Here is a 23,488-nt window from a genome sequence, read left to right as displayed (position 1 = left end):
TTTTGAGACAAGCTTGCGGATTGGTCGGGAAGAACGACAGCAGCACACCATCGCGGCCATCACTCAACCGTCGAGCGTTGGTTATCTAGAAGAAGCCCCTAAGAATTAATAATCATGGAGTACGTCGTCACAGTGATTCGAAGCAACCTCAAAGTCAATTGCAGTCGGCTGCAAGGATGCCACACTGCACAATGCTGACATTGCTTCCTGTTTTCCTAGTGCCCGAAATGTCATTCACGTCGAAAATAACGTAGGTTGCACTCTTGGTCTTCGCAATACCTAGCCTTGCCTAATCTACTTCACCCCCAACCAGGAGACTGCTTGTCTATTTCCCCAAACCTAAGAAAAATGGCAATTGACATAATAACCCAGGATCACTTTATCGGCATAGACGTGGGCACTGGTTCTGCCCGTGCCTGTCTCATCGACGCAAGCGGTGACATAAAAGCACTTGCTACAGAGCCAATCAAGCTGTGGCAGCCTCAGACCGGCTACTATGTAAGATGTACAACGTTTGACTCAACGAGGAGCCAAAGCTAATTCGTCGTCAGGAACAATCTACCACAGATATCTGGCGCTGCATCTGCTCCTGCGTGCACAAAGTAGTCCACCAGTCCAACATCGACCCGAGCACCATCAAGGGCATTGGCTTCGACGCAACTTGCTCTCTGTCGGTGTTCTCCCATGACACTGACGAGCCCGTCACTGTTACGGGCCCCAACTTCGAGGACGATGGCAACGCGCGAAACGTCATCCTATGGCTGGACCACCGACCAGTTGAAGAGACAGAGAAGATTAATGCTACTGGCCATAACCTGTTGCGATATGTGGGAGGCACGATGAGCATTGAGATGGAGATTCCCAAGGTCCTATGGCTCAAGAACAACATGCCTCCCGAGCTGTTCGACCGTTGCAAATTCTATGACTTGGCGGATGCTCTGACACATCTTGCCACTGGCAATGAGACGAGAAGCTACTGCAGCACTGTCTGTAAGCAGGGTTTCGTGCCTGTCGGCGTTGACGGCAGTGTCAAGGGTTGGCAAGAGGATTTCTACGAGACAATTGGCCTAGGCGACTTGGTTAAGGATGACTTCAAGCGCATGGGCGGCGTCGACGGGGTGGTGAGCCTATTTTCTTTTCGTTGTCTGACAGCCATTCTGGACATGATTGCTAACGGGAAATACTCAGAACGGAAAATATGCCAGCGCCGGTGAGCTCGTTGGCACCTTGTCGGAAAAAGCAGGGCGGGAGCTGGGTCTTCCAGCTGGCATCGCCGTTGGCAGTGGCGTTATTGATGCATATGCTGGTTGGATCGGTACGGTGGGCGCCAAGGTTGACACGCAGTACGGTCACGCCGACGAGACACATGCTGCAAACGACATATCGCAAGCATTCACTCGGCTGGCTGCCGTGGCCGGTACTTCGACTTGTCACCTCGCCATGTCGGAAAAGCCCGTATTTGTCAATGGTGTATGGGGTCCTTACCGAGATGTTCTTCTACCCGACTACTGGATGGCGGAGGGAGGACAGTCTGCCACGGGTGAACTCCTGAGACATGTTATCGAGACCCACCCAGCTAACTCTAATGCCGTGACGTTGGCCGAGGCCACGCAGAAGAACATCTACGAGTATCTGAATGACCACCTATCGGAGCTGGCAGAGAAGCAAGGCGCCCCTTCGGTATCGTATCTCGGACGGCATTTCTTCTTCTATGGGGATCTTTGGGGCAACCGTTCGCCAGTGGCCGACCCGAATATGAAGGGATCGGTGATTGGGTTGAGCTCAGACTCTTCCCTAGACGGCTTGGCATTGTACTACTACGCGACCATGGAGTTCATTGCGCTGCAAACCAGGCAAATCGTGGAAGCTATGAACAAGTCTGGGCATAGCATTTCAACGATTTTCATGTCGGGATCTCAATGCCAGAACCCGCTGCTGATGGACCTCATCGCGACGGCTTGTGACATGCCGGTGCTGATCCCACGCTACGTACATGCCGCAGTGGTACATGGGGCGGCCATGCTCGGAGCCAAGGCAGCAAGCGCGGATTCCGAGGGTAAGACAGAAAACCTGTGGTCTATCATGGATCGCATGAGCAAGCCCGGCCGGTTGGTCAAACCCGGGACAGACGGTGGTGAGAAGAAACTGCTGGGTGCCAAGTACGAGGTCTTCTTGGAGCAATGCCGGACACAACAGGAGTACCGCAAGAAGGTGGACGAGGCAACGGCTAGCTGGATTAAGGAATTTGGCAAATGAGTTTGCTTGACCTCATCTGGCTATGCGGTGAGAGACAAGAGGATTGAATCGGAGGAGACATAATTATTCTATAGAGATAATTCTATAGAAATGATTCTATAGAAATAAAAAATAGATTTTGGTGAATTGAATGAAGACAGGACGAAGATGTAATCCGCACACCCAGAAATACAACCTCCTTGATGGTCGGGCTTTCTGTCGAGCTTTCTGTTCCCGGGGGGGGGGCAAAGAATGGATGGCCCAAGCTCCCAGAAAAAAATAACTTTAGTTCTTCGTTCAGTGGACAACGCCCGTCCCCCGCTAGTCCTATCAGCTATGTAAAAGTAATCTTGCAGCTTCCAGTGTCTCTGGCTGTGCTGTCTACGCCTTGTCCCTTGTTGATTTGTTTTCTCAGCCTCGTGTGGATTTCGGAGCTTCACAAGCAACCAAGGTGGCAATCTCGTCTGGTCTGCTGCCGTCGCCCGAACTGCTCTCGACTGTTTGGTGAGCCTCACCTCACCTCACCTCACCTCACCCATTCCTTCTACTATCATGAGTCTCTTCGGCAATTCGGCCGCCGCCCCCAGCACCGGTGGTGGCCTTTTTGGCAACGCGAGCCCGAACCCGAACCAAAACAATACAGCTACCGCACCAGCAGCACCCGCTTCGGGAGGCCTATTCGGTGGGCTGTTGGGTGGAAACAAGCCTGCTGGCTCCGGTGGCCTCTTTGGTGGTGCTCCGACGACCACCACGCCCGCACCTGCCATGGGCGGTCTGTTCGGCGCGCCAAACACTTCAAACACCCAGTCGAACCCTGGCAATACAAGCAGTCCTTTTGGCGGAGCACTGAACTTGAACACTGCTGGAAACACAAACACAAACACAAGCACCGGGGGCGGGTTGTTTGGAAACAACAACCCTGCCGCCCAGCCGCCGGCAGGCACAAGCTTGTTGGGCGGGCTAGGCACACAGAACAACCCAGCTGTAGGTGGAGGGCTCTTCGGGGTGCCACGGCTCAACCGCAATCCAATACCGGAGGCGGGCTCTTCGGTGCTTCGACAATAAACCAGGCATCAAATACTGGTGCTCTAGGTCTCGGGCAGTATACAAACAATCAAGCAGGGCAGAGTTTGCTCGGCCTCGGTGCATCGCAAGCGAATCGCAATGCACAATCACAAGCTGCCCCCATGGGCTATTTCGACAGCCTGCTCGCTAAGAGCAAGAAGCAGGCCAACGGCGAAGCTCCCAGCGACGACCTCCCTACTCTTCAGCTAGGTTTGGGCGACTTGAGACAGAAGCTTAGGAAACTCGGCCCGCGCGGCCAAGATCCCCTCCAGAGCGCCAGGGCTCAGTATACCCTCGCTGCCTCCGGCATGGACCCGGGTGCTGCTGTCAGAGATCTCAACTACTTTGACATCCAAGCTGGTCGTGTCGAGCGTCCTGTTACTGGCCCTGCCGAGATCGACGTCGACACATACCTGGCCAATTTACAACAAAAGACCACCCTCGCCATGATCGCAGACGGTCTAGAGCGATCGGTCAGGGACTTCGACAACTTCCTCGAGGACAACGTCACGGAAGAATGGGAGGCACAGCGGAAACGAATCTACGAGCACTTCGGCATCAAGCCCAGAGACAGCCCTGCAGATGCCCCGGGTGCGCCGAGGGAGTCTCTAGGAGGGTTTGGGCGGTCTAAAAGAGGCAAGGGTGGAAAATCGATTGCTGGTGGTGAGAAGAGCAGTGTTTTCGGCCGCTCTAACCTGCAAAAGTCTGTCATTGGTGCACCTAGCAAGATTGGTTCGCATCAAGCTGATTTCACCGATGTGGAGAGCCAAAACACCAAGCCCTCGATGAACGGAGCCGGATCGATGGACGATAGATTTGTACGGGAGAAGCAGAGCAAGCTGGCTGAGCGAATTCGAGAGCTCAACAACGCGCGATTGAACCAAAGGCCGTTCCCCTTGCTGTACGAGCTCGGCGAAGTCGAAAATGCTTCTGGCGACCGCCATGCTCAAAACTTGGTTGATGCATACCATGCTGTCATGTCCATGGTTGGAGAGAACCCTGAGGCGGAGTCGTTTGCGCAGAACTCGACGGCCAAGGAAAGGCAATTCCAGAAATTGTACTTGGACTTGCAAAGCAATTCTGCAAACTCGATCCAGTGGCGCAAGAGGGTGCTGAAGGGCTCCAACGAGTTCTTGGAGAAGAAGTTCTTCAACGAAGTCGAGGCCCTCATTACGAAATATCCTCGCGAGGCTAATCTAGGCGGTCGTCCTGACGTGGTTAGCAAGATCAAGGCATACGTGCGGTTGCGGCACAACCGTAAGGATCTCGTCCCGGACAACACCCAGCTCCAAGAGGTGAACAAGGAATATGTGTGGGCCTTGGTTTACTACCTTTTGCGATCCGGCCATGTGACGGAGGCGGCCGAATACGTAAAGGAGCATGCCACCATCTTCCGCAGCATCGACCGCACGTTTTCATCATATCTTTTAGAGTATGCGTCAAGCGATGACCGCCGTCTCAGGCGGCAACTTCAGGAGCGGTGCAACAACGAGTACACTCAGCGCGTTCGCAACGCCCCCGAGAACAGCATTGACCCCTTCCGAATGGCCTGCTACAAGATTGTTGGCCGTTGCGAGGTTGCCAACCGCAACCTGGAGGGTTTGAACACGGACATCTACGACTGGATATGGCTGCAGTTCAACCTTGCCCGGGAGAACGACAAGTTGACCGAGATGGCCGGAGAGTCCTACACGCTCAAGGATCTTCAAGACACCATTCGAGAAATCGTTCTCAAACACTTCCCCAAGTCCCCTGCCGATGATACTAACGGTCAATTCGGCATGTCTTTCTTCCTCCAAGTCTTGGCTGGCATGTTCGAGCAAGCGATATCATATCTCTATCCTTTCTCCTATGTGGATGCCATCCATTTCGCCATCGGTTTGGAGTTCTACGGTCTGCTACGTCCTTCCGACTCCTGGGGCAATGCCAACGAGCTGCTCACCTATGACACCCGGCAGCAGCCACAAATTAGCTTTGGGCGGATGCTTGGGTATTACACCAGAGACTTCCGAGCCGCTGATGTGGCTTCAGCTGTTGACTATTTCACGCTGATCTGCCTCAATGCCGACCTGGAGGGAGAGGCTGGAAGATCTCAAGTCGAGCTGTGCCACTTGGCACTTCGCGAGCTTGTTCTCGAGACGCGCGAGTTCAGCAAGCTGATTGGTGATATCCGACCTGACGGACACCGAATTACTGGACTCATCGAGGAGCGCGGCCCTCTCATCGGTCTGCGAGAAGAGGACGACTTCATCAAGGCTGTGACGTTGCAGGCGGCCAGGTTCGCGGACGAGAATGGCAGGACTACGGATGCCGTGCTCCTGTACCACCTCGCAGGCGACTATGACAGCGTTGTCACCATTGTCAGTCGTGCGCTCAGCGAGGCCATCTCACTCGACATTGGAGAAGACCCTATGCGTCTCCAGCCCGTCAAGCCTAGGGCAGGTGGCAAGGACGGCGAGGGTCCGCCCAGAAGCAGCCTCAGTTTGGCTTCTATCGACGACCCGATCGACCTTGCTAGGACGATGATGTCCATGTACGAGAAGGATGCCATGTTTTACACCAGAATCCAGGACCAGAACAGAAGTGCATGCCATCTTCTGCTGCAAATGAGCGAGATCAAGGGCATGGTTGAGGCTAACCAGTGGCCAGAAAGCCTAGACGTAAGTAACAGTTATTGTCGAACCTTTGAAAAAGAAACCGAAAAAGAAAGAAGAAATTCCCCCCTTTTTACTGACCAAGAAATACAGAAAATCCAAGCACTTGACATCCTGCCGCTGGATGCACGTGGAGACCCTAGCACGATCCGGCACTACGCATCCAGGTTTGGTGGCTTGTCACAGCCGGTTGCCATCAATGTGCCCAACCTGTTGATGTGGACGATTACGTGCTGCATGAACCAAAAGGAGCGACTTCTGAGTGGACAGTACAGCGGTAACGAGGGAACTCGACGCATCATGGTCGACAACCTCAAGCAGATCAGCATGGACTTGACGACGTACACTAGTCAGCTGAAGTACAGGTTCCCGCCGCATCTGCACCAGGCTCTTGCAAGGGCTTCTGCTGACTAGGTATTGGCTTCGGCGTTGACGGGTCGTTGAGATTTGGGTTGGGTGCAAACTGAGCTGGGCATGCATTATTCTGGCCGAGATTTCAGGGGATTGGACTAGAAGATGGGATTATGTGCGGCAATGCTCAGTTATTGAAGTGATGGCAGGTGTCCTCGTCTGGGCGTTTATATTGTATGAGTAGAAGACGCAAAAAGAGAGAGAAGAGCAGGAGCATTGACAGAGCTGTGTCGTAAGTTGATCGTGACTACCACGGTCAGTCGATCCCTTTCCCGAGATGGGAGGCTAGTGATATGTTGGCTACTTCGTTCGTGCTACGGAGTGTATACAAGGTGTTACACTACAGCTCGCTATGCTATGTTGGTTAATCCGCAGGCCTGAACCACAAGAGGCCCGGCCTGTTAGGCCGAGCAGCTGCAGAAAGCTCTTATTGGTGAAAGTGACAAGGTGCTAACTTATGTACTGCACGGGTTCATGAATGACCTAAGCTGCTGCAGACTAATCAAGTCAAGGATTGTGCTGATGCCTCTTCGGGTAGCTCCGTCGGCTACAGGGCTTGGCATCGAAGAAATCTAGCCTAGACCGTCTGACTCGGCGACAGCTGCCACAGCCGATGTGTCTGACTCGAGCCTGGGGCACCGCATCAGAGCCCATTGGTCCAGCCTCGGCAGAAATGCAGAAAGTGCAGAAACGCAGAAGGGAAATGCTGGGTCCGTTGGCCGCGGGTCGTGGGTCGTGGGGTCAGCAATTTCGTGAAATCGCAAGGCCGAGCTGCAGCTGTCCACCTCTTCGAAGCACTTGCACTTCCCGGGAAGACGCATTGGATACCCACGAATGGTGTGATCCGCCCTCCGCATTCGTACGCATTCGTACATTCCTACAGGCTGATCCTAGGATGGGGTGTGGGATATGCATCGTCCCATCGTTGTGATAGCTATACATAAATCATGCCGACCCCGGTCAGTGTGATGAACGCCCCGAACACGGCCTCAACATCATCGACCACCATCAACACATCGCCTGCGGCTACCGCTACGGCTACGGCATCCACCCCCGATCCTGTCCCTCCCACTGCCACCAGCAGTACCCACCGGCCCGGCCTCCCCTCCGGCCAGCATCCTGCCCCCGCCGCTGATTCTCCAGCTGATTCCCACGCCTCGCCCGACGATGGCGGTGCTGTCGCCCCGAAGACCAGAGGACCAGAAAGCGGAAAGGCGGTCCTGGCTCCAGGGGCGTTGCGAACTTGACACCGGAGCAGCTGGCCAAGAAACGCGCCAATGGTATGTAGCCTCACCATCAGTCCAGTCGTGCTGCACATATACCGTACACATATCCACACATACATATACACATACACGTATCCATATACACATACACGTATACTATGCATATCCCCATGCGGTCCGAGCGCCGGCCGAGGTCGCCTTATGTGTCACTTCTTCCCATGCCTGCCGCATGCCCTCATCTGGCGATTCCAGGTAGCTAATGGCACCACCTGTCACCAGACCGAGAAGCTCAGAGAGCCATTCGCGAACGAACCAAGCATACGATCGAGAACCTGGAGAAGAAGATCCAGGACTTGACCTCTCAACAGCCGTACCAGGAGCTTCAGGCCGTACTCAGGGAGAAGGAAGCGGTCGAGCAAGAGCTTGCAGATGTCAGGAACCGAATGGCGTCTATCATGTCCATAATCCAGCCTGTACTCGGGTCACAACAAGGCGTCTATGCTTCACCTGGCCCTTCCTTCTTGCCCAACCAGCCCGGGCCTCCTGCCGGCATACCTGCCAGCACAGGTGCTGCCTCGACACCACCTAGCACAGCTTCGCCGAACTCGGCTGCTCCTTCCTGGCAACAGCCTACTATGCAGAGCGCCGGATCCTCGACGCAGACGAGTCCAAATTTTGATCAAGCAAGAATGATCAGTCAGCAGCGTCATAATTCGCTTCATGCTCTAGACCTTGGGTCCAACGGCGAACAGCTCAAGCTTAACTTCCTCCTTGAGGGGGCCTCCATACCAGTCAATCGTATGCAAGCTGGCGATGACGGTGCTCAAGATACAGCCAACTATCACCATATGCCCATGAAGCACGATTGGAGCGGTTTCGCACAAGCGGCCCCCCGCCCGAACAGCTATGGGCAACACTCGGGCCCTGGAGCTCAGATCGCCCAACAACAACAACAATCCAGCTACATAGCTGACCAGGGCAGCGTGCCGCCGACACAAGGCACTGACTCTTGGTCTGGCTTTTCGGTTCCGGTCAGGAACTGTGGCCCTACTTGTCCCCTTGACAGCTTACTGTTGGACTTCCTGAACGAACGGAGACAACGCGCTGCCGAGGGTGTATCGGCTCAGGAGCTTGTTGGTCCACGCTATCCCAGTGTCAGCTCGTTGCTCAATCCACAGCAGAGTCAGAACTCGCACCCCGTGTCAAAGGTCTTCACGGACATCCTCCGCGCTTTCCCGGGCATCAGTAGACTGCCCGAAAAGGTCGCTGTGCTATATGTCATGTTTCTCATCATGCGGTGGCAGATCTTCCCCAGCAAGGAGAACTACGATCGCCTACCATCGTGGTGCGTCCCCACGCAGTCACAACTCCAGATCTTGCACCCTGCTTGGGTCGATCACCTCCCCTTCCCAGAAATGCGGGAGAAAATCGCCAAGGCGTTTCGCTACCCCCCAGCTGCCCAGGTCGAGTTCCCGTTCAATGATTTCTTCGTGCCTTTCACGGACACCCTCTCGCTGAACTGGCCGTATGAGGAGACGGATGTCCTGATCGAGACACCTGATGGCGAATTGCTGATCAATCCCGTCTTCGAGACACACATGAAGAGGCTGGAGAACTGGACCCTTGGTGAGCAGTTTGCTCAGACGTTCCCGCAATTGCGCGGCACGTTCAATCTGAAGAGGAACACGCCTGCGGTCTAGACAGCCATGAACGTCGGCATGGGATGGCGACGAGCTTACCGTCTGAGACCAAGGACTCTCATGCCACTACCTGACGAGGATTCCATCGATGGTCTATGGTGAATAGCGTTGATGGTGGCCAAAAGCAGGGAGAGGTTGAAGCAAAAGGTATCCATCGACTTTTGGAAATCCGTCTCAGAGCGGGCTGGTTTCAATGTATCTACAATCGGGGCGGTGTTGGACTGCTTCGATTGCTACTATGTATATCTTCATTTTGAAATGGAGTTCAACGGTTTTTAGAAAAGTTACTTGGGTGGTGCACACATTTTCGGAGATTGTCCCGATAACGGGCGTCATATACGGCAAAGACAGGCGTACAATCAGGGATATATTATATACGGCCAAACAGGTAGAAGAGGGTACATACGGCTCTACGGAGGACTGGGCGTTGTTATTTTTCTGGCGTTCTTGGTTGAAAGAGCCCACGTTCTGGTTCTGGGGAGGGCGAATATACAATTGTTCTCGGCAACGAGCAAATATCATAGTAGCATACGAATTCTACTTGCGGCTTGTTTTGGCCTGCTCTCAGCTTGTCGTCCTGCGGGTCGAAATAATTTTTTCTTTTTTCTTTCCCTGCGTGACGTGACAATATACATAAATAAAACCTTTCTCTTAGTCTTGTGCACAACGGCAAATACAAAATCTCCAGACCACGGTGGGCAGAACTGATAAGTTCACTTCCAAAGGTGGTGACAATAGAGCGGACACTTGCCATCATCAACGTGTGCCGATGACAGGGGCGGAGCGGATCTCATCCGAGCTTCGATTGGTGTCAACAACGACCCCCTTTCACATAAGAATCGGCACGCCGGTGTTGGTCAGCCGATACGGGACCACATTCCAGAAGCTGATGCCACCTCCGGAGTGCCTCGGACACGGGAGTGATCATTGTGAATACCCTGACTGCCGTAGGTAATTATGGTCATGATATACCGTCTTGCGAACCCATCGGGTAGGTGGCCCTTGCCCAATCAGATCGTATCTGTTCTTCCCGGGGCGGTTGCCTTGATCGGCATGTCGAGCCCCTAGGCTCTGATTACTTGCTCGCTTGCTGGCTTACTTGCTCAAATGCTTGTATCATGTCGTGTCGTGTGTACGAACTTTGGGGGGGGAGGGGAAGGGGGGAATCTCCCATTCATAATACATCGACATGTAATTAGTCCATCCAGAAGGTTAAACAGTCCAGCCAGACCAATACCTCCCGACTTGACCAAGTGCCTAACCTGTCCGCCGCCCCTGGCGCATGAATGATAATTGTACATGGGAAATAATATTTGCCCAGTCGCCTCACGTGTGTTTCGTTCGCGCGCCGTGGAGTACGCCCTGAACTTCCGAAAGACGAGATCCTGTTCATGATACCTGGGTCAATTACCGGTGGGACGAGTGGCTGACTCCAGACCATTGTGTTTCGGCGGATGTCATGTCTGATGAAGGTGCGACCTTCCGCCCTGAACTATCACCTAGTCTAGAACAGCGTCTTGCAGGGCATCTTTTCATTTTTTATTTTACTATTACTCTTTTGATAGCCAGCCCGTGCTCTAAAGAGGGAGAAAACCCTTACCCACGTATGCGCGGACACACTCTCATACACGGTCACTGATTTCCCGCTGGTGGCAGCCACCGTAGAGCATGCTCGCGAATGACCTGCGTAGCATTGTCCTTAACCTCTTTTTATCTTTATTTTAATTTAATTATAAACGCAATACGACTTAGCAGCCGGGAATGTGTTTCGGAAGGACAAGTCTGGAGGAGTACTTGGCTACTGATTGGCCTCTGACTATATCTATCTGTCTCATACAAGTCCGATATATCTTCCTCACGATGAGGATGACGGCCGAGGGGCGTACGAGAAAAATGAATTCTCCTCTGAGTAGGAGATGACAGGGAATATATGTTGGGATATCAGCAAGTTTACTACAAGGAATGACTAGAATCATCAATTCTCCGATAAATACCAAACTGTACCGGAACAGTCGGGGCCATACAGAGACTGCGGTCGATTTATGGACCCTAAAAGCACGAGTTTGTGGGCCAACTACAAGTTGAGGAACGACGTCGACCTCAAGGGCAGCCCTCACCTCACAATCTTGAGCCGTGGACGTTTACGCGGTTCCTGCTCTTGCCTGCAGTGCGAGGATGCAGTCAAGCAGCGACATGAAAAGCTTTCAGGATAGTTTAGGATTCTTATTGAACCTCTCTTTCACATTCACATGGACCTGTGATCCAGAAGAGCCACTCAAGACCAGCCCCCGCAAATTCGCAGCTGAGGCCGTACGTTAAAGCAGTGGGAGCATTTCGTGGTGTTTGGACCTAAATACTCAACAAACTTTTCCCGATTAGACATCGAACGTGGTGCAGGCCAAGAAAACCTGGCGTCTGTTTGATATTGACCCCAACCACCTAAAATAGGAGATGAAACGAGCAGGTCGGAAAGCATGGTACGGAAACCATCGCTGGCTTTTCAGTCCCCCAAGGGACATCATGTTCTCTTGGCCGTTGGGATACCGCGGGAGTTTGGACGATGTACCTCATACGTGTGCTCTCATCAGGAGGCTGGAGAAAGCCAGCCCGTGGAAACTTCTGGGCAGCATCGACATTGCAACGACTGAGATCCTTCGACGCTTGGCACGGAAACAAGACGGCGGAAACTGATGAACCTCGATCAAGGTCGAGAACCTTTCAGATAAAGTTTGCGATCTATGCAGATTCTTTTCGAGTGGCCGAAGCATATTTGTGGTATAGCCGGCGCGCTGTTCTGGGTACGCTCTTTCATTAGCAATTCCCCGGACTAAAGGTCCCGATAAAGTCTTTGATAATCCAGTGCTGATTTCGGCAAAGGCAGAGCTGATTCTGTGCGCGACGATTAGCGGTAAGTGTTGTCGTCTCATTTACCTAAACCTCTGAGGGAACCGAGTTCGGAACGACCGAGTCCGGGTGCCGTGAGGACATGTCAAGATGCAGGATGTTGGAGTTCAAGGTGGGCATATACCAATCCTGGCGGGGGGCTTAGCGCCTCAATAGTACCCGATAGCATCGCCGCTTGCGTCGCCGATCCATATCGATGCCGATTGACTTTTTTGAACTATGGTTCGCACCAGCCCGCCCCTACTTATCATGCTTTTATACTCCAAGCTCTGCAACGCCGCCAACGTACTTGGTACTGTTTTCCCATGCTACTTAGGTTTGAATTGAATTTGGGAAGCTTCCAACGATCTTTAGGTAGTGGCACATGTGTGTTAAGTACCTCTAGACCAGGTGAGATGTCTCAAGCTTGTTAGCGACGCCGCCAGGTAGCCCGCTGTCTAACAAATAGCTAGCCTAGAAGTCAGCTTATGCGCGCTACCCAGGCGCATACGGCCAAAGTTTGTTATGTGCCCGCAAGATCGTACATCACTAATGGGCCCAATGCACGGCGCCATGGCGAATAGGAAGCGGCTGCTCGCGATCGGCGTGCAAATGGCAGCCAAGACTAGGAGGCGGGTCATTGCAAGAAGATATTTCTACACCATGCTTTTATGTTTCACTTCTTGAGCACATAATTCCGTATTAACAAGCGCCCGGAAACCATGCGCGATCTGGGGAAATTACTTCGCAACGCAAAAGGACAGGAAAGCAAAGTGCCGATGTCATGTTGATTGAGTCTGTTGTAATGCCTCGAACTGACCAAACAACCAATGATTTTCAGAGGCCTTGGCATAGTAAAAGTCCCTGTCCGAAGTGATGCATATACCGGTTCGGCACTTGTGAATGATGCGCGCAAATCGACTCGATGGCATGTCGAAGTCTGCTGTGGTAGTGCACAAACGTTGCGACCGACAGAAGCTAAAATTCAAAATAACACGCGTATGTCACCAACTTGCCTGTTTAGCAACTGGCTGTTTCACAGATATCGCGGGCAATGATTAGCGTATCAGTTTATACATAAGAAGCGCCGCATGCTTTATGAGAGGCTAGAAACCAAACCAGCATCATCCATGTGCTAAGTACATAACTGTTGCTCCTCTTGAGTTGGAGTGCCGTTTGCAAGAAACAACAATAACTTCGCGAATCAGCTGCCTATCGGCAACCGGTCGAGAAAGTTGAGCAGCGCCCAAGCTAATCTTTACTTCACATATGCATAACCGACCCCATTGTTTGTCGTTAGCTTCTCATCAGAGCGGAAAAGGCCGCCGTGAGGGAGAGGTCCAGAGCCGAAAGTGGACGGAACGGTGAAGGTAGTCTTTCCAGTTTGGGAATATTCTCAATAGATTTGCATCGGGGGCCATCCATTGAATGATGTTCGCAGTAGCGGTGACTAGAGGGGGAGTAGGCGTGAAGAGTTCTGACTGACAACATCGAGAACCCAATAAGCAGAAAGATTTTGCCCAGCGGGGAGCAATAGGCCCTGATTAGAGGCTCAACCATATGCAACCTTATTTGTTTTGTGGGGGTGTTTCGTCACTCCCGGTGGGTGCGGCTGCAGATTGAGCCGACTTCCATACCTTGGCCGCAAGGAGGGAACAGTTGCGGTGAACGTCAATGGCATCGGGGAATTTCAAGAGCCACCGACCAGGGCAAGTCATCTTCAGCTGGTATGGAACAGGGTCCGGAAATCTAGACCGTCATCAGATCGTAACCCTGTCCATCAAGATACACAGAGTAGACTGCCGATGTGCCGTTTCTGCATTGCTTGGTGTGTAGTATTGAGGTCATGGGGGGAAGCAAGATTGATGAGTTGCGCAGGGTTACCTTTGCAAGGGGCCCTCAAATTGGCAGGACCAGTTTTTGCGACCAATGCTTTCTAGGCTAGAATTCCACTCACTCTCCCGTTCGAGCTTGCTCTTCTTAGTCAAGATATGACATCAGGCAAGCGGGAGAATTGGTGACGGCGGCTTGTGCCTTGCATTACGGTTGCCTTGCCAAAGACGGATGGATCGCTTTAGAAGTTTGGAAAGAGGCATCTTACAAGAGTACCGAAGATCGCATCTTCGAATGCGGATCATGCTGTTGAGATATTGCCTGCAATGCGGGAGCCGAAAACTTGCTGGCTGGATATGGGTACTTGGAAAGCATCTTGTCTCGTCTAACTTCAAGGGTTTGCAGGCCGGCGCCATTGCTGGCTGCAAAGCTTTTTTCTTTTCTTTTTCGTTTGTGCGGTGGTGCCAACCGCTCGCAGAGTTGGGGAGGCAACGCGTAGAAGAAACAACACAAGCGACGCGGCGGCGGCTCGCGAAAGGAGGCAGCCTGTCCCAGCTAGCCATTGACAGTGAACTTGCAGTGCTGAAAGCTCTGTCAAGCCCTCAATTAAACCTAGTTCGGAGCTAGCCAAGCTTCGTCAGGGGCCATTGACAAATGAGAAGCTGCCAGCGGCATAGCTCCAACCACTTTCCGTTGCATATCAAACTTGACTTCATCACTAAGGATGGCAGGCCCGTGGTTGGGTGTTGATGCTGAAAACGATGGACCGATGAACCGGGGAAATGGCCCATGCATTCATCTCTGGCGTGCATTGTGCATCTCCGCCTGGGTCTTGGGATATTGCTTGGTCAATGCGACTTCCACCCCGCGAAGCCGTGGACGCAATTGTTGCAGTTTATCAGATGGATATTGCATCATTGGATCGTTTTTTGGTTTTGTTTTGGGCGCCCATGTCCCCAAAATTTGATGGACTTCTTGCCGTAGCAGGTGGCCACACTGCCATGGCATGTATGAACCGCAGTGTCGGTTCCCTGTGGACATCCAGCAATGTGTAGTCCATGGACACATCATGCCTTCCAAGCAAAATCTTGGAGGGCTGTGAAACGTCCGATCTTTGGAATATAGCTGTACTTTCGCAAAGGAAGCCCGCATGTAGCTTAATAACTAACAAGGGACTAGAAATTGTCCGTCGCGTATTGGCAAACTACACTCCCGACAGGTCGGTTGGGAAATGAAAGGAAGTGCCACCTTTCGGACCTGTGATGTAAATGGGGGTACAAGCGGCTAGCCTCCAACCTGGCCAGGCGCTCGTAGTGCAGAACAAGCGCTTGCCCGTGCTGAATTAAGTATCGGATGCTTTCTACTGTGGCAGAGGTCTGAAGCAGTGTGTACATGGATGGTAGATGGTATTAGGTATTACATAGGCATTCCCCCTACCGTACGTGCGATACCACTGCACCTTGTGTACCTTACCCCAGGTATGCCAAGGAAACAGTTGCTTTGTTTCATCCAGGGCTCCGGGCGCAAGAGGCTCTTCGCCACAAACGGTGGTTTTTTTTTCTCTTCTCCCTTTTTCTTTCTTTGGTTCCGTGCCACAGATACTGCAATAGGATACATACGATGTCCCGATAGGGAAATAGGTATTCACACTGGAAACAAGTGCCGACCAACCGTGATTGTGATCGTGATTCTGTATCCTACGTGTTCGTCATACCAGGCCAGTTGGCATGGCCGATACCCGATTCACAAGAGGATCTGGAGATTTTGATATCATCGCCCAAAGTAGGCCTCCCAGCTAGAGGAGTTTAGTTGCGGTCTGATCAAGATATTCCATGGCCCCACCGTACCTTTGGGCCCCATCATCATGCATAGGATGGACATAGCGATGAGCTCAGTGCCTGTGCTGGCACGGTAGGCGAGCAAGCTTTGCGGGTGGTTCCCTGCTAGCGCAATGTTATACAGAAAACCAAGGAAAGACGACGGCATTAGCTAATAACCAGGTACTGCACTAGGCCACATGGAAAAGGTACAGCGGCGGGTGGTTGGTGTGTACGAGAACGAGAAAACCGACGCTACTACGAGTTACAACGGATTCTATCGTCAAACAAGCTTGCACGTCGAGATTTGTTGTATGACCTAGTTAGTCTAGGCGACGCTATGAGCCTTTGCTAGTTGTTTTGCTGATATTTAATAAGTGTTGGTTGTCCTCCCCAGACACCCTGCCGAACCTCTCAACTTACACATCACCTCATCCACAGCCATCCCTTCCTCATCTGACAGCGCCCGACTGCCCAGCAGAGTCTAAAAGCAAACAGAAATTTCTGAATCAATAATATCATCTGGTAAGTCAACAGTGATACACAGTGGGCTGGGACATCGTCTGCCGACACACGGAACGGTCCTTGTCTCCCATCCGACCCTATCTCATCTCATCTCGTCCGTTGTCCCTTCCCGATTTGGGAACTTCCCACTTTATAATACAATACCTACAATACAACACGCCTTGGCACTTCCCGTCACGTCCACCAACAGCCGTCAAGGAATCGATTCACATATATTCATATCCACATCACACCTGCACGCTCCTTCCCAACAACAGTTCACAGAAACCACAACGCGGCTTCCATCTTGTTCGTGTTTCTGGGCGATTCAAAACGTTGGAAGCAAATTACCCCCCCAAGAACCTTTTCTACTTCTGCTTCTTTCTTCTTCCAACCCAAGACATCTTCCCACTTGACTTCATCTCTCCACAAAACATCAACAACAACAACACGCGTGACACGTCTTCCTGCGCATCTACTCATTTTTGCACGCTTTTTTTGAGCATCATATTGAATTCTATCAGAGACCAAATTCTTACACTCTCGCAGACCGTCAAGTCAACCACTTCAGAAATCCATCAAGATGAAGGCCTCCACCATCCTCATCGGCGCCTCTGCTGCCATCGTCTCGGCCCAGTCCGACTTCCCTGCCGGCTTCCCGCAGTGTGGTGTAAGTAATCGAAACGAAGAATTTCTCTTACTCACCCTTCATTATGCTGACTTATACTGCTCCTGTAGATCACATGTATCACCAACATGCTTTCAAAGTCTCAAAGCGAGTTCAACTGCGGTGCTTCGGACTTGCAGTGCCTGTGCGGCAGTGCCAACTTCCTGTACGGAGTTAGAGACTGCGCAGACCAGGCCTGCTCAGATGCCAACGATGCCAACACTGTGAAGCAGGTTGGTGTCCAGTACTGCGAAAACGCCGGTGTTGCCGTTTCTGGTATTTCCGTCACTGGTTCCATCTCGGCTACAGCTTCGCCCACCACGACAATCACTGCTACTGATGCTCCTACGACCGGTGCCTCTACAACAGTTACTGCTAGCGACGCCTCCACCACCGTTACTGCTGGCGCTTCTGAGGGCTCCAGCTCTGCCATCTCCACTGCCTACACCGAGTCGACTGCCAGCGATGGCTCTGTCACTTCCGTCCCCGTCTCGACTGTCTACGGTGCTGCTGGCGCTCTCTCCACAGTCTTCTCCGAGTCCACTGATAGCGCTGGTTCCGTCTCTACCATCGCCGTTTCTACCGTCACTGGTGCCGCCAGCGCCGTCTCTACCTCTGCTGTTTCCACTGTCTACTCTGAGTCCACCAACAGCGACGGCTCTACCACCTCTGTCGCTGTCTCCACTGTCTTCTCGACCGCTAGCGAGACTGCCAGCGCCTCTGAGGTTGTCAGCTCCGAGACCTTCACCAGCACTGGTACTAACGTCGTCTCCAACGAGAGCACCACCCAGACCCAGACCGAGACCTCCACTGGCACTACCCTCCACACCAGCACTGCCACTGGTTCTCAAACCTCTGGCTCTGCCTCTAGCAGCAGCTCCGCAGGTTTCGCTGCCCAGCAGACTGTTGGCCCCGCTGGTCTCATCGCTGCCGCCGGAGTCGGTATGTACATGATGATGTAAGAGCGAGGATGAGAACGATCCTGTCAGGATTGTATGGATTGTGCTTTACTACGGATGTAATGACGTAATGGATCATGTAAATAACAGAAGAAAGGGTCATGGTAGACCATTAATGCCGCATTGTTGAGATACCCATCCCCAAGGGGCAATGGAGTTGGCTTTTGCCGTCTTTTTTAGGTAATTAATAACAGAGTACTTGCTCCAACTTCACTCGCTTCTCTTGATTAACTTGATACTTGTGATGATGTTTTTGTCCAGTTAACTTGTAATTTCCAGTCTAGAAACATTTGCCCCAATAGATGCTATACTGTGGTATTTTTGTTTGCTTGGTCACGTACGCATGGTTGTATTGGAGCAATAATTGACCTGAGCACATTTACCGCGCCAATACCGAACTCGGCCTATCGTATGTCAACTTGCTGCAGCTCTGATTAGAAGGTGGTATATTCACTTATGCTGTCGTGCTGTCTAGTAAATGTTCTATTTACTGGGTATCAGTCTACGAATATTCGGTCCACAGCTTTCATGAACGTCACGACACCCCTGAAAATATAAAACGAAGCGCTTGTTACAAGGGCATACCAGGGAAAGCACCGGGGTTGAAGTACGCCGGCCACCGTATCCTGATCCATGCGTCTCAAAATTTGTTCTTGCACCAAGTTGTTGTTTGTTTGTTTGTTCGTTTGTTTGTACACCACGGCTGGGCATCGGCAGTAAGTTAGTGGGAGAAGGGGGGGGGGGGGGGGGGGGTAGTTTTCTGAAACCCTTCATCTGGGTTGCTGCAATCTGCCATGTCGGGGTAAGAGGGGAGGGGAAGGAGAAAGGGAAGGGGAAGGGGCAAGAGTTCGTTTTTGTGTCGCGTAATCTTAATCGGGGCACCGCAATCCGAGGATGTGTGGCAACGTCGATTGAGGATATGGAAAGCTGCAGTCTTGCCGCTGTCGTGGTTTACAGGTACCCGGTGTTAATGTGGCACGAATTCTTCTGCTGTGCTGGCTGGCAGAGACTGTCCGGCGGTTGGCGAGCACATCAACATACAGGACATTAGAAGCTTTAGTAAAATTTCATGAACTCGACTTTATTGTCTATCCTACAGCAGGGAACCATCCTCTGCGATGCAGGCTACTATGAAATATGCGGCCAAAAGATGTCAAAAACTCGAGAAAGTCAATATGCCCAATCCACCCTTGCGGTGAGCACAATACAAGAGCAACCCTATCCCATAATACAAATGCACTGATGCTTGGTGTTTATTTCACGCCCTCGTAGTGTGGCGTCGTCTGCCCGGTGCTCTTCGCCAAGAGCAGACAGGGGGTGGGGGGCAAATAGGAGGTATAGTAGCAGAAATTCCCCCAACGCATTATATCCGTCATCAATCAAAACCCAACTCGTATCGTCGTCATTTTTCTTTCCTAGCAAGCTCAAGCACTTTAACCGCTGCACATCACGCAGGACTCTGGGTTCTCAATACTGCCTGTTCAACTTGTTAGCTTTGATGGGGACAAGGGAATAAAGTGACATGACTTACAAGCTAGTACAGCTTCGTTGTAAATATCATACTCTCGCTCCTTGGTAGTGTTGTCCTGGTCCTCTGACTGCTGAGGGGCCTTCTTGTTATCAATTGCTGGATCGGACAGCTCCTCAATCTTATTGGGCTTTTCCGCTGGCTCGGTAGGAAGGGCCTTGGGGCTCTCACTCTCGTCCTGGTCTGCCTTGAAGGGGACTTCCTTCAAAGGAGATGCAACAACCTTGGCCACAGGAGGAGGGGTTGTGCTTGGTGTAGGAACGCCGTTGGGGCTGGTGACTGCAAGGGTGCTGTTTGAAATTGAGTTCTCACTGTACATAGGGCGAGGAGAGGCGCTGGCGGCCGAGGACGAGTAGGTTCCAGTAGGAGCATTGCGCTTCTTCAAACCAGAAGACTTGGCTGCTTGTTGCTCGTGAACCTTCAAAGCCTCCTGATCGACAGTGAACTGAATGGGTGCCGAGGCAGCCGTCGTCCTCAAATAGTACATGCCAGTCTTGAGTCCAAGCTTCCAGCCAGCGAAGTGCATAGACGTAATCTTGCCCATGGTGGGGTCGCGCATGTGGATGTTGAGCGACTGAGACTGATCGATGAAGGCACCGCGGTCAGCAGCCATCTGAACAATTGTTCTCTGAGAGATCTCCCAGACAGTCTTGTACAGAGCCTTGATGTCAGCAGGAATGCTGGGAATATTCTGGATGGAACCGCCAGCGGCAATGATGTGGTTCTTCATGTTGTCAGACCACAAGCCGAGCTCGACAAGGTCCTTGAGCAGCCAAGGGTTAACGACCTGGAACTCGCCAGCCAAGACGCGGCGGGAGTAGATGTTGGAGGTGTAAGGCTCGAAGCACTCGTTGTTACCCAGAATCTGGGACGTGGAGGCGGTGGGCATGGGTGCCAGCAAAAGACTGTTCCGAACACCGTGCTGCTTGATCTGTACCTTCAGGGACTCCCAATCCCAGAGATCAGAGGGAGTGACGTCCTTCCACATGTCGTACTGAAGGATACCCTGAGAGACAGGGGAGCCTTCATAGGTAGAGTAGGCTCCCTCGACCTTGGCAATGTTCATCGAGGCTGTCAAAGCGGCGTGGTAGATGGTCTCGAAGATCTGCTTGTTGAGCTGTCTGGCCTCGGGCGATTCAAAAGGCATGCGGAGAGCCAAGAAGGCATCAGCAAGACCCTGGACACCGACACCAATGGGACGGTGACGCATGTTGCTGTTGCGTGCCTCCTGGACGGGATAGTGGTTGACATCGATGATCTTGTTCAAATTGCGGACGACAACTTGGGTGACCTCGTGCAACTTCTGGAAGTCATAGGAGCCCGAGTTGTAGTCGACGAAGGCAGGGAGGGCCAAGGAGGCCAGGTTGCAGACGGCGACCTCATCAGGGGCAGAGTACTCGATGATCTCAGTGCACAGGTTGGAGCTGCGAATGGTACCGAGATTCTTCTGGTTGCTCTTTCGGTTGCAGGCATCCTTGTAAAGCATAAAGGGGTTGCCAGTCTCGGTCTGAGCCTCAAGAATAGCGTACCAGAGCTTCTGGGCGCGGATAGTCTTGCGACCACGGCCCTCGGCCTCGTACTTCTCGTAAAGGGCCTCGAACTCGTCACCGTAGCAGTCGGCAAGGCCGGGACACTCGTTGGGGCACATCAAGGTCCAGTCACCGTTCTTCTCGACACGCTTCATGAACAGATCCGGGATCCACAGAGCGAGGAAGAGATCACGAGCACGGACCTCCTCCTTACCGTGGTTCTTGCGCAGGTCGAGGAACTCGAAAACATCGGCGTGCCAAGGCTCAAGGTAGATAGCAAAGGCACCAGGTCGCTTGTTGCCACCCTGGTCGACGTATCTGGCAGTGTTGTTGAAGACACGAAGCATGGGGACGATGCCGTTGGATGTTCCGTTGGTGCCGGCAATGTATGAGCCGGTAGCACGGATGTTGTGGACGTTCAGACCGATACCACCGGCCATCTTGGAGATCATGGCGCAGGTCTTCAGGGTATCGTAGATGCCCTCTATGCTGTCATCCTTCATGGCGACCAGGAAGCACGAGGAAAGCTGGGCTTGGGGTGTGCCGGCGTTGAAGAGTGTGGGAGAAGCATGCGTGAAGAACTTCTGGGACATGTAGTTGTAGGTCTGAATGACCTTCTCGACATCATCGCCCCAGATGCCAACAGCGACACGCATGATCATGTGCTGGGGTCTCTCGGCGATCTTGCCGTCGAGCTTCAGCAGGTATGAACGCTCGAGGGTCTTGAAGCCGAAGTACTGGTAGTTGAAGTCTCGGTCATAAACAATAGCCGAGTCCAGCTCATCCTTATGCCTCATGACGCACTCGTATGTTTCCTTGGCAATCATGGGCGATGCCGTGCGGTTTCTGGGGTTGACATAGTGATACAGATCACCGATGACGGAAGACCATTGCTTCTTGGTCTGCTTGTGGAGGTTCGACACGGCGATGCGTGCTGCCAGGATGGCGTAGTCTGGGTGGGTAACGGTCATGTATGCCGCAGTCTCGGCAGCCTGTTTGAAAATTTCAGTCAGACTTGTGTTCGCGTTGGGGACTGGACTGGGTTGAATGGCTTACAAGATCGTCCAATTGTGCTGTGGTCACACCACCATAGACACCAGAGATAACCTTTTGTGTGATGGCAACGGGGTCGACATGGTCTCCGTCGAGGCCATAACATAGCCTGGAGACACGGGCTGTGATCTTGTCGAACTGAACGCGCTCTTGGCGTCCATCTGGATGCCAGTTAGGTCATGGTGTCCCGTGTGCCGAGGGGCAGGAAGATACATACCACGCTTCTTGACATACATTGCGAGGGATGGGTTGTGGTCGAACCCGAGAGAGGGAATGTGGTGGGGGTGATGACGAGGTCGTGGTATCAGTGCAAAGGACAACACGGAAGAATCAGATGCCCTTGGATATGGAAAAGGGGAAGAAGCAAGCAATGACACGACAGGCTACAGTTGAAAGCCTTTACGCGAGATGTCGTGATCTGTGGTGGGTGATGTTGAGTGGAAGGTAGACAGAGAGCGTACAGCACCGAAATTCGCAGGCAGTTTATATGCGAGTCGCGTTACACGCTTGGGTTAACGCGACAACAGAAACTCGAACTCGGACCCACGCGAAAAGTCCCAAAAAAAGATCAGTATGGATTGAAGAGCATTAATCAGCGGGTGACCGCTGAAGAGAATGCCCAAGAGCGTTGGAAACCTTTTAACCTGGTTAGCGAATTTACGCGACTAAGACGCGAGTTCGCGTCCCCTGCACACTTAACGCGTTGACGGCTGAACTTGGTGGGGTTGGGATGCCAACTTGTCAGCAAAAAAAGACAGAGATCTCGTCCTCGATTCACCTGTCTGAGCTGCAAGACGAGCCTCAAATACTGCAGGAGCAGAGTTGCGGCTCATACATTCAAATCTCGTAAATATCCCTTTCCTCTCGAAAGACCATAATCTTCAATCTCTAAAGTGGCAGCAATACATAGGCTGAGGCAAGTGTCCGAATTAGCGGCGTGTTGACAGCACCCGCTGCTTACAGTAGGGACGGATAAGCCTATCTTTCCATCTTGTCATCCGGCTGCGAGAGTATTTCATATATGCTATTCCATGCCGTCATGCAATGTCGAACTGTATGCATCGTCACGGTCAGGTTTACGAGACTTCCCTGCAAAATGGAGTGATTCTCTTCACTGGGAATCATATCATACATCTGGGTGTCTGTGCTAGATCCATGACGAGTCAGGCGTCCGCCCCACCATCATTGCCCGCTATCCTGGCAGCTAGAGAAAACACTGCTAGGTTAGTCATTTCGGTTGAATGATGAGCCTCGGGGTTCTCGTAAAACCGAATATAGTTTTGGTATACAAAACACCCGATGAGCAGACGGCGTATGTACAAATACTCATGCGTACCATATGACCCCACATTTGAGCTCGTTGCAACTTGTTTTCTATGTATATGCAGGATTAATGCACGTCAGACCCCCCTGTCATCATCTAC

At 52.3% G+C, this 23,488-nt stretch overlaps 5 protein-coding genes across 5 annotated transcripts; 3 read left to right on the top strand and 2 right to left on the bottom strand.

Moving 5' to 3' along the window:
* Window positions 1-348: 348 nt before the first annotated feature.
* Window positions 349-6,368, top strand: BKA67DRAFT_595495 (Nup93/Nic96-domain-containing protein; the record flags this gene model as incomplete). The annotated part of the gene is made up of 7 exons (XM_046105171.1): window positions 349-498; window positions 552-1,121; window positions 1,189-2,211; window positions 2,404-2,405; window positions 2,793-3,219; window positions 3,363-5,960; window positions 6,048-6,368. 7 exons carry the CDS (start codon window positions 349-351, stop codon window positions 6,366-6,368), a joined length of 5,091 nt encoding a protein of 1,696 aa, XP_045952600.1.
* A 944-nt stretch (window positions 6,369-7,312) lies between these two features.
* BKA67DRAFT_541075 (uncharacterized protein) lies at window positions 7,313-9,291 on the top strand (the record flags this gene model as incomplete). The annotated part of the gene is made up of 3 exons (XM_046100870.1): window positions 7,313-7,582; window positions 7,624-7,645; window positions 7,871-9,291. The coding sequence occupies 3 exons, from the start codon at window positions 7,313-7,315 to the stop codon at window positions 9,289-9,291; spliced, it is 1,713 nt and encodes a 570-aa protein (XP_045952599.1).
* Window positions 9,292-9,934: 643 nt separating this feature from the next.
* Window positions 9,935-12,385, bottom strand: BKA67DRAFT_583155 (uncharacterized protein). The gene has a single exon (XM_046104054.1). The coding sequence runs from the start codon at window positions 12,216-12,218 to the stop codon at window positions 11,859-11,861; it is 360 nt and encodes a 119-aa protein (XP_045952598.1). The 5' UTR covers window positions 12,219-12,385; the 3' UTR covers window positions 9,935-11,858.
* Window positions 12,386-16,948: 4,563 nt separating this feature from the next.
* BKA67DRAFT_92887 (uncharacterized protein) lies at window positions 16,949-18,189 on the top strand. The gene has a single exon (XM_046109550.1). It carries the CDS (start codon window positions 17,085-17,087, stop codon window positions 17,955-17,957), a length of 873 nt encoding a protein of 290 aa, XP_045952597.1. The 5' UTR covers window positions 16,949-17,084; the 3' UTR covers window positions 17,958-18,189.
* Window positions 18,190-19,387: 1,198 nt separating this feature from the next.
* Window positions 19,388-22,300, bottom strand: BKA67DRAFT_541073 (ribonucleotide reductase; the record flags this gene model as incomplete). Its single annotated transcript, XM_046100869.1, has 4 exons — window positions 19,388-19,431; window positions 19,486-22,003; window positions 22,068-22,225; window positions 22,282-22,300. 4 exons carry the CDS (start codon window positions 22,298-22,300, stop codon window positions 19,388-19,390), a joined length of 2,739 nt encoding a protein of 912 aa, XP_045952596.1.
* Window positions 22,301-23,488: the final 1,188 nt, after the last annotated feature.

This window comes from Truncatella angustata, assembly GCF_020726525.1.
Source record: "Truncatella angustata strain MPI-SDFR-AT-0073 chromosome Unknown BKA67scaffold_10, whole genome shotgun sequence".
Classification (NCBI taxonomy): Eukaryota; Fungi; Ascomycota; class Sordariomycetes; order Amphisphaeriales; family Sporocadaceae; genus Truncatella; species Truncatella angustata.
The sequence above is the reverse complement of the archived record's forward strand: the minus strand, read 5'-3'. Positions and strand labels throughout refer to the sequence as shown.

Coding starts and splice junctions, on each gene's coding strand:
- BKA67DRAFT_583155 (XM_046104054.1), bottom strand. CDS start 12,218: ATGAGACGACAACACTTACCGCTAATCGTCGCGCACAGAATCAGCTCT.
- BKA67DRAFT_92887 (XM_046109550.1), top strand. CDS start 17,085: ATGCTTTCAAAGTCTCAAAGCGAGTTCAACTGCGGTGCTTCGGACTTG.